Raw genomic sequence first — 15,794 nt, 5'->3', positions numbered from 1 at the left:
TCAGAACATTCAACAAATTATTGTAATGTTTCTGTCTTTCTATCATACAGGACATTAACCATACTTCCATAGCAAAATGGATAATTTTGTTGCTTTATTTTGTGATTTCAGAAAAACTTCTGACAACTCAATTAAGTTGTCAACATAAAAGACCAATTAACTTCTCTCAGGGGAAGCACCTTAAAGACCCAATTCAAATTATTATAATTATGAAAATCAGTTGTCTGGCAGAGCTATAGAGAAACATCGTCCAGAACAAAAGAATGATCCTATGTATAACTAACTGCTGACATCAGACCATTGACAAACTGTTACAAACAGAGAAAGTAAACAACTGAATTGGATTAATTACACTTGGCACTAGCCGACGTCCCTTGTTACTCCCGGTCAACTCCACAAAATCATAACTGTAGGAAATAACGGAAAACAACCTAACACTAGATACTCAGCATAGGATAATATCCGACCGCCACATTTTAATAAGAACACTTTTGTGGCCTATTTATTTGTGCATGAAATGCCTGAGGAACTTCAAATTTGTCTGTGAACGTGAATTATTATGTAAAGAGGCCATACAACTGTTCTTATCAAATGATGGAATGGACTACAAGTCTCTGTACTTCCAACATGCTGTGCAAATTTGTTATTAATCCAGTTCAGTTGTTCACTTTCCCTGTTTGTATCAAGTTCTGTTCATCAAAGGTCTGATGTCAGCAGTTGTACTTGGGATCATTCTTTTGTTCGATGTCAGCAGTTGTAATTATTATGGCTCCACTGATTAAAGATTAAACACTAACACAACCTGAGACTGAAATCTGGGCCTTTAAGGATGAATTGATTGATACATTGGATCTACTGCAGTGACCTGTTATCACACTGAGTGACATATATCTGAAACTACATTCAGCACAGCATGCTTTGGCTTGCGATTTGTCTGTGTTATAACTCCTTAATTTTAACAAAGTCAGGACATTCTTTCAATAAAACTACACACTTCTTTGATGACGTCATTCATGTTTGCCTCAATTACACATTTGTGAGTTGATGATTGGTGGATGACATTGGAAAGTTCTTGGTGTAGTCTCGGCTTTGGATTCAGCATGTCTAATTGTTGGAATAATGTCGCCGGATCTTCTGTAAGTGTCTGCTGTCCTAGACTATTCAATACATCTGACGCAAACTTTGCATAGTGTGCTGTTGCTGTTATCACCATTGGACAGTCACCGTCATTAAACTTGTCAGCTACTGTTTTAGCTACAGCTGTGTGGGGATCCATGAGGTAACCTGAATACAAAGAAGAATGTGAATCTAAAACTAACAGTTGATGCCCTTTGAAGTATATTAATTCTACCTTGGGGTCACACAGGACTTGGATGGTGTGAAATTGTGAGTTACTATACTTTGAAGACATAGGTATAAGAAATGTAGAAGAGATGGATAATATTGAAATGGTACGAAAACTGTTATCAGAAAGCAGTTTTACAGTCATGTACATATTTCATCAATTATTGCTTCATGGCATGTTTGCAAATTGATTGATTCATACCTCCTCTCGAAATCCCAACACAAATCTATGGAATTATTGCACAACACACACACACACACACACCTGCACGCACGCACACACGCACCCACGCACACACGCACGCATGCACGCACACACACACATGCACACACACACTTCAACTCATTATGTCTCCATACCTGTTTGTTTGAAGACTGTCTGCAATGTTTCACTGCATTCTTTCTCACTACAGTAGTCCGCTACAAAGTCTTCCTGGATCATCTCCAGTATCTAACAAAAATTAAAATTGTTGTGTCTGATTGTAATCAACACTTACAGTGGAACTGTTAGTTTCTAGGAATTACAGTAAAGACATCGTGAAATATATACCATGTGACATGTTGTAATGGCGTGCACTTACTTAGCTGATTACTAAGTAATTACGGAGTTCATCCTTAGCATACATTATCTAACAAGATAACAATGTTATGAATATAATTTCAACTCCCAAAATCAAAACCGTTTTTTTTTTGAAAACAGAATCCCAAATTGCCATTCACATCTTGTCAGCATCATCAGGGGTGTACTATGTACATGTACTAACACAAGTAAGTTTAATAAAAACTAATGCATATTGCCTGTACTAAAATAGTTGCCTTCAGACGATAATTTTATCTCAATTTTAAATACTAAATATAAAACTCAGATTTTATCATATTTATGTTGAGGTGTGTCCTGAAACGAGCAAAACATCATCCACATGTTTACCAATTAATGTGTATTTTTCAATGATCAAGGTGTCATGATCAGTGGCACTTTTAGGGTGAACCCCAAAAATACCTCATCTAATAATTGATTTGGTTTGACTGACTGTTATGGCTACAGATGTCATGGTTACAAGTGATTATCAGACATCTTTCTGTAATTATACGAGATGATTGTATGATGTCACACATGCTCAATAAACAAACTTTGTTTGTTTAGAGGAGGGGATCTGGCATCAATGCAATTGGTTGTGGCCTAAATGAAGTTTGTTTATTGAGCTTGTGTGATGTTAAGCAATCATCCCTCATACCATATGTACCCGGTAACAAAAATGTGCAGATCTGGCCTATCCCCCTTTAAAGCAAGCAAATCAGTTTTGTTAGTCAAAATGAAAAGTCATTCAAGAAAGCCATAAATTATAGAATTTGTTTACAATTGAACCATTTGTTCATGCAAAGAAATTGACATGAGACTTAATTGGCTGTATACCATTATAGCTTTATAATTAAATTTAGATTATTTCTCAAAACTTACCTGAGGTGAAACTTGGAAATATTTGTCTTTTTCCAGTAAATCGTAGTAATGACTAACTAATTGGGTGTCTCCATTGGTGATAAAATACAAGAACCTGGGAATAAAATCATACCTTTGAGCAAAGACCCTACACGAGTGTAGGGTCTTTGCTTTGAGTGATTGAAAACTATAATAGAGAGATCCAGCAACTGTAATGATTGCAACCATAAAACATTCATTCCAAAAATTCACTCAAAAAAGCTATATATGTCAAACATTTCATAAACCGGGAAATTAAAAAGATTGTTATTTGTAGTGATATGTATTGAATTAAAGTTTAATGTTATTTCCATTAATTTGTGCTTAATTACAGTAACTGTACTTGTAGTCGTTTCAAACTAAAATTGATTTTGTTTTCTTTCCTTTTCTTAGGAGTGGTGCGATTCAAACTTTGACGTTATACATAGTACAAATAGTCAAAGTACAATGTAGTTTCTGACATTATACTGATATATTGTAATAACAATTCCACAATTAAAAATCCTAAACTTTGACAACAGCCTGACTATAGTCTAAAACTCCATCACTGGTTTTCATATACTTGTAAATTCACTACTAAATTTTTTTTTTTTTTTTAAAGATGAAAAAAAAAGAAGATGTTTTACCGTTCCAAATTTGAAGACTTAAGAATGTCAATAGCAGGTGACATTGTGAGGCGTAGGTTCCTTTTATGTGTGTTGTAAACACCAGTTTGTAGGAATTCTGTCAGAACATTGTTGATGTTAGAAGCACAGATGAATCTTCTGATTGGAATACCCATGGACTATCAAGTAAAAAAAAAATAATAATTTATTCAAGAAAAATTGGTCAATTACTTAAAAAAAGACATTTTATCAGTTAATTGGAGGTTAATATTATCTGTATTTAGTGTAGTGGCTTGCTCAGTTTTGAACCTGTTAAAAGTTGTAACACCACTAACGAGAGTATCATTTTTCCGATCAGACAACCATAATATATTCGTATTCTCTGAAATTTTTCAAAATACCAATAATTAGATATTGTACATGTTAATCAGTGGTTGATATTATCCATAAGTAGTATAGAAACAGGTTGAAATCATTGTTGAGGGCATAGATTTTTTGCGTGCACACCCAAAATCAATTTGATTTGTCACACACTGATGATATATATATGTATATGTACAGTTCCAAAAATAAATTATTAATCCAATGCAGCATGCTTTGGAACATGGCAAATGGTGAGATGAGAGAGGTCAAAGGTCAACATACTGTGACATAAACTTTACCTTTGCATAGACAGCAGCTAGTATGTTACCAAAGTTACCGGTTGGTATGCACACATCGATTTGATCTCCCATCGTGATAACGCTTTGTTCAACGAGATCCAGATACGCAGATGCGTGATAAACCACCTTAAATGTAACATAAACAAATCGATTTCAGCTGACGGTATTACCCAAGTTTTTCACTGACAACTCGATGATATCATTTGTGTTAATTAATGCATATAAAAATTAACATCTGTATGCAAATTAATTTGAAGTAAACGAATGCATTTTGGAACAAATTTGTCATTATTGGCAGTAATATTATCAAAAGATAGATTAAAATATCAAATTGGTTTTGACATTTTGTCATTAGCTACACCAAGTTTTATTGAAAAAAGAAAAACATTGCCAAAACTACAATTGGAATAGAATTGACCATCAGAGTGACCTTGTTTTTTTCTGTTGCCCATTACTTTTTCATGGCAACTATGGGTCAGTTAGTCAATTTTTAAAAAAGAGGAAAAAAAATAAAAAAAATAATCTTTTTCACTGGCTCTCCTTTTCCTCCTCTCTATCTTCTTTTTATTGGATTCCATGTTTTCAGCCCTCCCCTACTTGAAAAAATTCTGTCATGAAAGAAATGCTCTGTTCATGAATAAGTGTTGTTGCATGACTGTAGACAATATCGACAGTCCAGACACTTGCTTTTTATTCTTTGCCATAGAGGGCACTGTTCCATAAAAATATTAAGGGTGGGCGAAAATAAAATGCTGGAGATGAAAAGGGTCAATCTGTAAATGCTTGATTTACCTGTGGTAGGAGTCTTCCCCAGTTTATTGAATTGGCTGCACTCAATTTAATGTTGTACTGATCTTGCAGCTGATTGGTCAATTCAGTATTGCTAAAAATCTTCTTGATAGCTGATTGGCAGAAATCAAAGTCACCTTTCACACCTGGAGAGAATGAATACAATAAATAGACAACAAAAAGCAAAGATGCACCATCAACTTTGCTGCATGATTGGAGTCAGCAGAAATAATTTATTCATGGTTGCACAATGAATATTCATGATTCCCGAGTGCTTACTCCCATCATTGTAAAACATCTCATATCTCTCTGAGATCCCAAGTTATTGTATATTATGTCAAATTATGAAATGACTCTCCAGAATCCATATAATTTATGAAATGCCATTATTTCATGGAGTGGTGTTCCCCTTTAATAACAAGAATGCATCTGCAGGTCGGTTTTCCAGATAATAGGTACATCATAAAGTCTTCACTACTATTATGATTCCACTGACCTACGACCTGCACATTATCACCAGTGGTGGCTCTCATCTGAGATTTTTGTACGGCACTGACACCATCCTCAGGAAACAGTACCATCACTGAAGTACCAGTATCACCTACATGTGAATTATATAATCATGGATGAACAGACAAAACAGACAGGTTTATTACTAGATATTTTGCTATAGTTATAGGAACCCTGCAATTTGATAACTACAGCACTTTTCTACATGTAATACCACACAGTGTTTTAGTTAACTTTAAGGTGGTAGGCAGGTAAAATCTACCCATGTTCCCCAGGCATGTTACTAGGGTTTCCAACCCAAATTATGGTATGTGATTACCCTCCTCTGTTACCAAGGTTCCCAGACCTCAGTTAAAACACTTTAACCACATTTTGAAAGATAATCCCCCACCATAAAAAAAAAAGACAAGGTCTCTCAAGTAGATTAAAACTTTTCTACATTTTTTTTAAACGCTAAAAATGGTCATTTATATATCTACTCTACACATGATGGAAATATGTATTTTAATTAATGATAGTAGCATTATTCAGATATTCAAATTTTATATAATGACAAATATTCATCAACATTGTATCTGGCACAGTATACTTTTGGGATTATGAAGGGATCTATTTTCCTGCGAGATGTAATGATAAGAAGACCCAGATTCACACACAAGTTCTTTTATTCCGCAATTTGGATCATTCTGTCAGATCCAGTTTTAGACACTAATTTGTTTGAAACATGTCTGTTTCTTAATCAAATACTGGATGAAGACAGTGTGTGTATGAATCTTAGTGCTGGCAAGATGAACATATTATATAGTGTTCTATATTAAAGAAGATTATACATACCTGTATACTTTGAGAATCCATCCAACACTGCACTGCCTGTATCTCCTGATGTTGCGACAAGAATTAGGTATCTAGCAAACCAAATTGAATGATGTCTGATTATTGTTGTCACTTCGTGTAGTTTTTGTTTTTATTGTCTCTATATGTCAGTGGTTGTTGCTATCTTAATTTGTTGTTGTTGTAGCTGTTGTTGTTATTGTTGTTGTTGTTGTTGTAATCGTCAGCCATTTGCTGTTGTCATAACTACTTCATTTGTTGTTGTTGTTGTTGTTGTTGTTGTAATCATCACAATGTCATTTGCTGTTGTCATAACAACTCCACTTGTTGTTCTTCTTGTTGTTGTTGTTGTTGTTGTTGTTGACACTGAGTTAATTATTGCACAATGTGCATGTACAGATTGCATCAGTATTGCATAGAAATGTATCAAGATTTTTCACAGTTTTCGATGTGGAAAAGTAACAGAAAGCTTCTTTATTCATTAAACGACTGTAAAGAACCTATCAACAAGTGGTATGGATTGGTGTGTTTGTTACAAAATCTCATCATCTTTATCTTTGTATACATATGATAGATTGACCCTCTTAACCTTAGTGATATCTATAATATAGATAATAGTTTAGTTTTTCCTCCGGTTCAATGTCCGTGTATAAGAGTGTCTTTGCTGTATAAATACCTTGAGTTGTCGTTACTTCTGGTGACAGCCTCCTGAAAAAACTGTGGCATTAACTGCAGAGCTGCATCTTTGAAAGACGCTGTGGGACCATGAAATAATTCCAGTAAATACTGATTCTTGTCAAGGTGCACCAATGGAATCACTTTACGACAGTTGAAATTTTTCATCTGGTAGGAATTTCCAATCATTGTTTTCAACTTTCTGGGATGTAAATCATCTGGATGAATCCACTGCTCTAAAATCCTCACTGCTTTTTCCTGATATGAACAGCCAATCAGACGACTCCACTGATCCTTATCTAAATAGGGCACATCTGTAGCCAAGGTGTAAAGTCCTCCATCATTGGCTAATCCTTCCCTGACCACCTGGAGAAAATCCTTTGGTTTGGATTCACTAGTTTTACTGGTAACACCTGGGAGACTTCTTGTTGAAATATGTCCTGATTTATTTCTGTTATTCTGTACAGCTTTCAACACCTTCCTAACAATACTGTCAAGATTTTCATTTTTAGAACAAATAACTCTGACATCATACCATCGCTCATAAAACTGAAGTCTGTACTTCAAAATATCTTCCATGGTTATTCCTGGTTTTTGACCCACTATCCTATCAACTTTCATCCTTTCCAGCCTTTCCAGTATATCATGAATAGAGACATCCAGGAATATCACAAGTCCAGATTTGGAAATATGGTCCATGGATTTGGAATGCATAGGATTTGATCCAGTAAGGGATACGACTTGTTTCTTTCCGTGGAATTGTAGCAGGGCTTCTCCTTCCAACTCGAGGAACTTTTCTGGACCAACTTCGGACAACTACATTTTTTAGTGGATAATCAAAATATAAAATACTTTTCAAAATTAGTAGAAATAAGAATATAGCAATAAGATCCATATTACCAGCTCACATATTAACTAAAAAGTTCAAGAGGTCGGTTAAAAAAAAAATATATATATATATATATATATTATGGTCATTGCTATGTGTATATTTCTGGTGATACATAATGTCCAAGTCCGTCAAAACAGCATGGAATGTATAGACCTGAAATTCTATAAAAATTCATCAAACTTCAAAGAAGCTTAAATTTCAATGCACAAGAATTTAGTGTATGTATGGTACTTGGAATGTGTGATCCTGAAAAATAAAACATTGTAAAAGTCAGAGTTTGAGTATAGTAATATATAGAAATCGTATATGCAACAGGTGTATTTCTTTAAGACATTGCACTTCATGCATATGTTTGTTTGTTTATTTGTGTTTGTTTGTTTGTGTTTGTTTGTTTGTTTTTTAGTTTGCTTTTTTGTATTGTGTTATATGTATATATTATATATATATATATATATATATATATATATATATATATATATATATATATATATATATATATATATATATATATATATATATATATATATATATATATATATATATATATATATATATATATATATATGTTTCCACAAACCTGACTTGTTTAAACAAACTATAATCCAGCCAGGAATTTTAAAGTTATTTTTTATTTCCTTTTCATTACTGATGCATACTAACTAATTATTTTCCTCACTTGATCTGTCAATTTTCTTTTCTTTTCGACTTCTGGCAAATAACTATGTACATATATTATTTCCTGCCTTTACCTTGTTGCCAACAGATGTTTTCCAGGATGGTTCCAAGAGGTCATTGTCAATGTCAAATGCTGGCATTGACATTTGACCTGATATCATCTGACCAATGGTTGTCTTGCCTGACCCTGGACATCCCATCAAAATGATGTTGTCATCCCCCTAGTGGCACAAATTAAAATCAATATTATAAAATTAATATATATAATTTTGAATTTAAGAAAGTAGTGAATGTTTTTCTTTTTTATTTGATCGTTGTCTACAGTTTGAAATGTTGTTTTGGTTACATGTATTCAATCAGCAGGGGTTTTTTTGTTTTCAGGTGGTTTACTTTTCTATGAAATACAGGCATGACTGATGAATCAATGGATGGATGGATGGATGGATGGATGGATGGACCAGCAAATAAATGAATGAATGAATGATGATGAATGAATGAATGAATGAATGAATGAATGAATGAATGAATGAATGAATGAATGAATGAATGAATGAATGAATGAATGAATGAATGAATGAATGAATGAATGAATGAATGAATGAATTGATAAACGGATATTTCAATGAGATATATTTCATTTATTAGTACATTGTCCACTTACGTCATACTTCCAGGGACCACAGCTGCTTGTACCACCAGCGAAATATCTCCTGTTGGATGCCGTACAATCCCTGTACATGCGACAAGTGAAAGTGGGCTTCTTGAAAACATTGTTGGCAATGTTTATTGCTATCCTTACATTTATCATGTTATCGATATCAAAAGGTCGAAAATGTACTGAAGTCGCCTATATTCGAATTGAGGTAGGTCTTCGGAGAGTAATCCGCCCCCAGCGGCGAGTGGCGTAAGTTTTTACAGAAAGAGTCAAAGGTTATCAAGCAAGTCGTCAGCTGAGAGAACGAGAAACGCACATGTGTTGTCCGATGTTTCACTGTAAGTTTATTTATGATTATTTATGAAGTGTGCTGTGTCCAATAAGTTATTCAATTTGTTCTTTAGTGTGGACAAAAACAGTAATTCAATACTGAACGCAACTTCCAAGACGAAATAACTACATCGATAATATTGTACGGTGTAGGAGGGCCACGTTCATGATTTCACTGTTTCAGTACCTAGTATTATACTATACCCTCGTCCAGGCTCTAACTGTCGTCTCTGAAATGTAATTACAAACATTAATATTATTTTGAAACATTAGGTATTCACAGACTACACTCACATCAGTTAATGGTTTGATAAATCTGACCTTTAACTATATGGTTTTCAATTCATCGGTGAAATGAATACAGAATATTATATTTGAACTTGAAGTGTCTGTCAAATATGGATATGATTATGAGTGAATCAGAAAGTTCAGAGTCGGACACTGAAGATACCAGCTCCGGACCAGGGAGTGTGACAAATGCACAACAACAACAACAATCATTGAGGTTAGTGTAGAACTATACAAATATCGATAGATATCAACGTTGATACTATACTAGGGCCAGGAACTGTGCAATCCAGTTCTACATACCATGAGTTAGCTCTGGAAATATACACTTCCAGGTTTCCTACATGTCTTCAACTCACTCTGGAGATGAGTCAGAGTTATCGAAGCACATATATGTATCCAGAGCTAACCATGGGTGGACACTGTGTATTAGTTCACAGCCATTATGTAGAGCAGTGCAGGATAACTTCCTACCAAGTATAGATCAGCACTTGTCATGTTCACCAAAACTACATATAAACATTTCTTTGAATTACCAACTGTCAGTTTCTGCACAAGTGCATTTTAGAGAGCCTAGATAACAAAAGAACAACACACCTTGTAGAGTCCAGGGTTTCCCTTCATATATCAGCACATTTTTGTATGGGACAGCATAACTAAGTGATTTTACGAAACATTCATTTTTACCTAATTATTGAAAAAAGCTCAATAAAGTATCCATCTGGTTAAATGAATTGTCAGGGGTAGTTTGTCACTTAACAACCAGCCAATTTCTGACTATCTTCCTAGTTGCACAGAAATATGGGGGTTTTTTTGAATTCTTAAATTTGATGAGATACAAGAAGTAAAAGCAGTTGTTTCATTGTTTTCGTTCAACCAAGGTTTGAGTGTCCTGATGATTTTATTCAAGTTGAGTACAACAAGGACTTATCATCAGTTGCCATAGAAGACATTGGATCTAACAAAGAACTATGGCTGATTAGAACACCATATAGTAATGTAAGTATCATATGTATGTATTCTGCCAGAGTTGTCATAAGTACATGTTTGTAGAAATGTAGAAAATTGTTAGTATAGCAGGCGAAATAGTAATTATAGATGGCAAACTATTTGTGGTCGCAGAGCAGCAACAGGGGTGGGTGTAGGAGGGGTCCCCAGCCCCTCCCGTAGTGTTTGAATTTTTCATTTTGAAAACCCCAAACTAGGCCTCTCCTGATACTGTTTTGACATAATTTTGAATGTTTTCATGTACCAAAATAAAAACGTTTACAAGAGGAAAAGTACTAAATTATGTGAAAATATATCCAACTTTGTTACTGCATTAATAATTCATGACACCACCAGTTTAACATGTTCCTATGTTCATGTACTTTTAACAGTTTGACCCAAGTAAATTTGATGGACAAACATTTATAATGAATGGTATGCAGTCTGTTCGCCATGGTAACGATAGTGACATGACCTATGAAGTCCACTCATCAACTACTGAACATGCCGAGGTAAATATATATACATGAGTTTGTAACATCAAAGTAACAGATAACGTTGAAAAGATTCTAGTATAAAAGTCCCCACTTTGAAAACCATTGAGATGATGTTAGGGATCTTGTGAATGCATAACACAACTTCAGTGTTTGTCTCCACTTTTTGCACTTTTCATTTGATGTTGTTTGTCTCATTTTTGTTGTCTTCCTTTTTTTTTTGATATATTTTTAAAAAAATGGAAATAGATTTCATTGATTTTGTCTTTCAAGTTTATAGATTTTGCATAACATCTACTTTTACTATACACCGTTAAGAGACATAATCAAGCATTTTGGTTTTTACATCTTATTACCATGGCAATGATTTCTTTTTTTTACAGATTTCACAACTCTCAGTAGTTAGTTCATTTTCTATTCTGATCAATTCAGACCCAGACACAAGGTCTACTTATTTTGATATTTATTTTTGTTTGTTTATTCAACAGACTGATAATTTAACAATTCTTTTACCATCAAGAATAAGCAAACAATTAGTTCCAGGTGAGTTCATAACATTGAAATGTTTACGTCTGAACTTTCTTTCAACCTGATAAGATGAATTAAGTCTCAATTTGAGGGTATTTTTTTAAGATTTGAAGTCTGGTAAGAATGTACGTGGACCCATTTTGTTAGGAGGTAGTGGTTCTTGCCGTCATTTTTTCTTACAAACAGAGTATGATGTCATAGGAAAGACTTGATAACATGGGTAAAAAGATATTAAAGGGGGAACACCACTCCAAGAAAGAGAGAAATTTTCGTAAACTATGGGTTCTAGAGAGTCATTTCATGATTTTACATCACCTACAATTACTTGTGATTTCAGAAAAACATCAAGTTGATCTTGTGACTTTATGGGGTATATTTGCTGTGGGCCAATATTGCATCATGGGAGTCAGCAAAAATAATATATTTTATTTAATAGTTACACAATGAATATTCATGCCTCCTGAATACTTATTCCCTTCAGTGTAAAACATCTGAGAAAACAGCTCTCATATAATGCCTATATTTCCTGGAGTGGATTGTCCCCTTTTAAAGACAGCCAAAGAAAGCAATTTGTATATTCTATCAGACTTAAAGGCCCATGTCAGGTTAGAATTAAAATTTAGGCAAGGAAAAACAGTTGTCTAGCAGAGCTACAGATAAAGTTAAACCTGTACGAAAGAATGATTCTATCTAATCAGTATGGTTCTATTCATAAGATAGCACTAATACAAAAACCTGGACCTTTAATAATCTCCTATGTCATAATAATGTGTTGTATTCCCTATGTACTTTGCCTCAACAGTTTTTGTGACTTTTCAAATGCTAATGCATTTCATACTTATCCCCCCATTTTTTTTCACACAGCGCCCCCAATCAGTGGTCAGATGAGTTTCATCCAATCCATCATAGTACCGCCAATGCACCTTCCTCCACCATCAAAACCTAAGTTTACAGAACTACCGGATGGATTGAAACTCAGATACAAACCATTTGGTTCAAGTAAGTCTCTAATAAAGTATGCATTCCACATCGACACATTTATATATGATTATAGCAGTCGCACCACTATGATTAAAACAATGCAAAAACCATGGTAAAATGGTAACCACATTAAAATACTACCAGCAACCCAACACTGTATTGTAGTGTGTATCACATCAGAAGTAAATTTTAATCAAATTATGAAGATAGAACCTGTTATCATTGAAGGCATGAGAGTTTTTTGAAATTTGGTTAAAAGTACGAAACGGAAGTTCAGCAATCACACTGATGCGAGACTCCTACCCCCTCCCTCCCTCCCCCCCCCCCCCAACAAATGAAAATTGTTCATTGACCTTGTGTGACATCGTGCAGTCGTCCCTTAGCAGGACTTATTTCTGCGGGAATAATTTGACATGTATACATCTAAATTAAATCCAGCAGAGATATACCAATGTTTTTTGCTAAGGGTGGTAAATAGGTAAAATCTACCGTGGTTCCCATGTCATTTTTACCTGGGTTCCCAAACAAAATTACTATAGACCCTATGGGGAAACACTGCCATTTTTACCTCTTTCTCCCTTTCTGTTACTTGGGTTCCCCTACCTTTGCAAAAACACTGTAGACATACGACGTCAGTGTAAGAAGTGATTATCGGTCCAATAATCAAATATCTAACGGTGCAACAGAGGTCTTTACATATATATGTTTTGTTCTACTTCACAGCTACACCTAGAAAGTCTAGAAAACACAAAGGAAAAGATAAAAAACATAAACGTTCTCTTGCAAATGAAAACACGACAGAATCTGATGCAACAAAAGCAAAAGATAGAAAGAAAAAGAAGAAAGACAAGGAGAAAGAAAAGAAACACAAGGAATCAAGTGTTTTGTATTCACCAGCCAGTGACTCAGATAATGCTAAAACTGATAAACATACTAGGGTCAAACAAAGGTCATCCCTGTCACCTAGGTCACCTAAAGGTCAAATTCAGAATGATTTATCAGTTGGACAGAAACCGCACTCATCTAAGCCAAATGTTGATTTTGTTAATATTGAACTAAAAAGTGAACAGAGTACGTCTAACAATGAAACAGCTGAAGAGTTTGGTAGTGGTAAGAAGAAGAGTAAAAGGGATAGAAAAAGAAAGTTGGCAGAAACTGGAGATGACAACGATACAGAATCTAAGGTAAAATGAAATTTTAACAAAATGGTATTATATAAGTAATTGAAAAGAAGATAGACTTTGAGGATGAGTGATAGGTATAAAAAAAATGCCGCCACGCATACAGTCACACAGTGGACACCGTTTTTCATTAACGTATTGTTTATTTTTTGTGATGTTACCATAGTGATATCATAATACATTCTTCAAAAACAGTGGTCGTTTTAAAGGTTTGATTCAGCAGCAGCAGGTTGCAAAGTGGTTGTAAGACCTAAGACAGGAACTTTAGGTTCAAAGGTTAAAGTACATGACCCAGCACTGCTTAAAAATCAAGTTTAGTGTCATACAGATTGACAGTCACTTTTTTGACATTGAACATGCAGTAATGCATTCAGTCACAGATTCCATACTGGGATAACTTCAAGATAGAACATAAACACTTGTATATGGGACTTTTCTGCTAGTATCATTATATTTGGCCTTCATGGCCAACATTTCAAAAATTTAAAAATAAAATCCCTCCATTAGAAACAATATTAGATACAGAAATAGAGAAATTAAAGGGACAGGGGAGCTTGCCTTCTACAAAAATTAATTAGAGTATGGTATCATGGTATCCATTGTCTTGTCAACAAGCTAGCTAGTGTACAGTCAAAGTTTTAGTGTGATTTCGTATCTTTCTATTTCAGATCAAGATGATAATGAAGGTTCCATCACATGAATCCAACATGGATGACACTACGCCAGAACAGAAGAAGAAAAAGAAAAAAAAGAAAAAACACAAATAAGTTAATATTGTCGTGGAAATATTTGAAAACGTTGAGATTTTTCATCTTCATTTGTTCAGCTGCAGATGGTATTGCAACAACATTAGGACTGCTGGAATATGCAGGATATAATTCTAAGGGCAGAAGCTCATAAGTGAATATTTGAAGTTGTAAAATTCAAAATGTAATTGTACAGAATTGAGTCAATACAGTATCAATTTTATGTTTCAGTAACGAGTACATTTTGTGATGTTCTATGTCATGAAGTCCCGAGGAGTTGCAAATTTTATAGCACATATTATGGCTTGCTTTGGCTCTCTGTGCCTTTATCACAGAACATGAAATAAATGTACTTTTGTCAAATCACAGGTTCCATTTTATTCTGTTTCCTAAAGTATGTATTATTGTCCAATGTTGTTGAGCACCCACAACTTACACTATTACTTCATTTTGTTGTAAAAAAAATAAATTTGAAGATGATGAAATTTGTGTGAGGTTGCTTGCTGAAATTTGCATATTTTAATATCAACTCATAGGAGTGAATATAAAATACACCTATCTGTTTATCAGCAATACTAGTCTATCTACATCACTGATCTGTGTCTATGATGGCTCTTGCATGCCTGAATGTAGAGTAGGTGAGAGTTATTGTAGACACAGATTGGTGATGTAGACAGGCTACAGTAGTTCAAGAACACTGCATTCTCCCAAACCAGAGTTGTTGTTTCTTCCATGACACTGCTAAATAACAAATCGTGGCAGTGTATCTTGGACGGTGCCATAAAAGAGGATGTGATTTACTGTGATGGAACACTGGTGCTTTCAGCATTTTGTATTGCAGAAAATTGTAACAATGGAGTTATTTGTATAAATTGGTGTATCGTGTTTATTGGAATATACAAACACATATTGTTGAATCCCTATACATAGACACAGGCCATGTCATGGTTCAAGCAACAAAGTAACACACTAAGTTATATGTACACAGTTCAAACACAAACACCTCAATTTCAAGAAGTTGGAAGTGAAAGGATGGAAATATGGTGTAATAAAAACAACAGGGTGTTTTAATATGTGACTTTTAGCACCAATTCAGAACAAATTTTTTATTTTGATCGAAAAAAATAAATAAAAAGCTGTTTAA

The 15,794-nt window shown here is 34.3% G+C and overlaps 2 protein-coding genes across 3 annotated transcripts; one reads left to right on the top strand and one right to left on the bottom strand.

The window, feature by feature from the left end:
- Nucleotides 1-948: 948 nt before the first annotated feature.
- LOC144434560 (threonine synthase-like 1) lies at nt 949-9,268 on the bottom strand. The gene is made up of 11 exons (XM_078123032.1): nt 9,122-9,268; nt 8,535-8,681; nt 6,895-7,709; nt 6,222-6,292; nt 5,374-5,478; nt 4,881-5,023; nt 4,089-4,214; nt 3,448-3,605; nt 2,804-2,897; nt 1,705-1,795; nt 949-1,284 (listed from the first exon to the last, which is right to left on the bottom strand). The coding sequence occupies exons 1-11, from the start codon at nt 9,266-9,268 to the stop codon at nt 965-967; spliced, it is 2,217 nt and encodes a 738-aa protein (XP_077979158.1). The 3' UTR covers nt 949-964.
- Nucleotides 9,269-9,409: 141 nt separating this feature from the next.
- LOC144440811 (uncharacterized) lies at nt 9,410-15,002 on the top strand. Of its 2 annotated transcripts, none has more exons than XM_078130211.1 (8): nt 9,410-9,453; nt 9,810-9,950; nt 10,615-10,732; nt 11,113-11,232; nt 11,703-11,757; nt 12,607-12,741; nt 13,447-13,907; nt 14,573-15,002. In XM_078130211.1, the coding sequence occupies exons 2-8, from the start codon at nt 9,844-9,846 to the stop codon at nt 14,669-14,671; spliced, it is 1,095 nt and encodes a 364-aa protein (XP_077986337.1). In that variant the 5' UTR covers nt 9,410-9,453; nt 9,810-9,843; the 3' UTR covers nt 14,672-15,002. The 2 variants fall into 2 exon arrangements, with proteins under 2 accessions (XP_077986337.1, XP_077986347.1); XM_078130221.1 differs by having other exon boundaries at nt 9,412-9,453; nt 9,719-9,950.
- Nucleotides 15,003-15,794: the final 792 nt, after the last annotated feature.

This window comes from Glandiceps talaboti, chromosome 1, assembly GCF_964340395.1.
Source record: "Glandiceps talaboti chromosome 1, keGlaTala1.1, whole genome shotgun sequence".
Lineage (NCBI taxonomy): Eukaryota > Metazoa > Hemichordata > Enteropneusta > Spengelidae > Glandiceps > Glandiceps talaboti.
This window is presented reverse-complemented; position numbering and strand designations above follow the sequence as displayed.

Excerpts from the sequence above, each read along its gene's own strand:
- LOC144434560 (XM_078123032.1), bottom strand. The coding sequence starts at position 9,268 with ATGATAAATGTAAGGATAGCAATAAACATTGCCAACAATGTTTTCAAG. Across the intron at positions 5,024-5,373 it reads TGATAATGTGCAGGTCGTAG|GTGTGAAAGGTGACTTTGAT; the intron begins GTCAGTGGAATC and ends CATTCTCTCCAG. Across the intron at positions 2,898-3,447 it reads AAGTCTTCAAATTTGGAACG|GTTCTTGTATTTTATCACCA; the intron begins GTAAAACATCTT and ends TTTTATTCCCAG.
- LOC144440811 (XM_078130211.1), top strand. The coding sequence starts at position 9,844 with ATGGATATGATTATGAGTGAATCAGAAAGTTCAGAGTCGGACACTGAA. Across the intron at positions 11,758-12,606 it reads AAGCAAACAATTAGTTCCAG|CGCCCCCAATCAGTGGTCAG; the intron begins GTGAGTTCATAA and ends TTTTTCACACAG. Across the intron at positions 12,742-13,446 it reads ATACAAACCATTTGGTTCAA|CTACACCTAGAAAGTCTAGA; the intron begins GTAAGTCTCTAA and ends TCTACTTCACAG.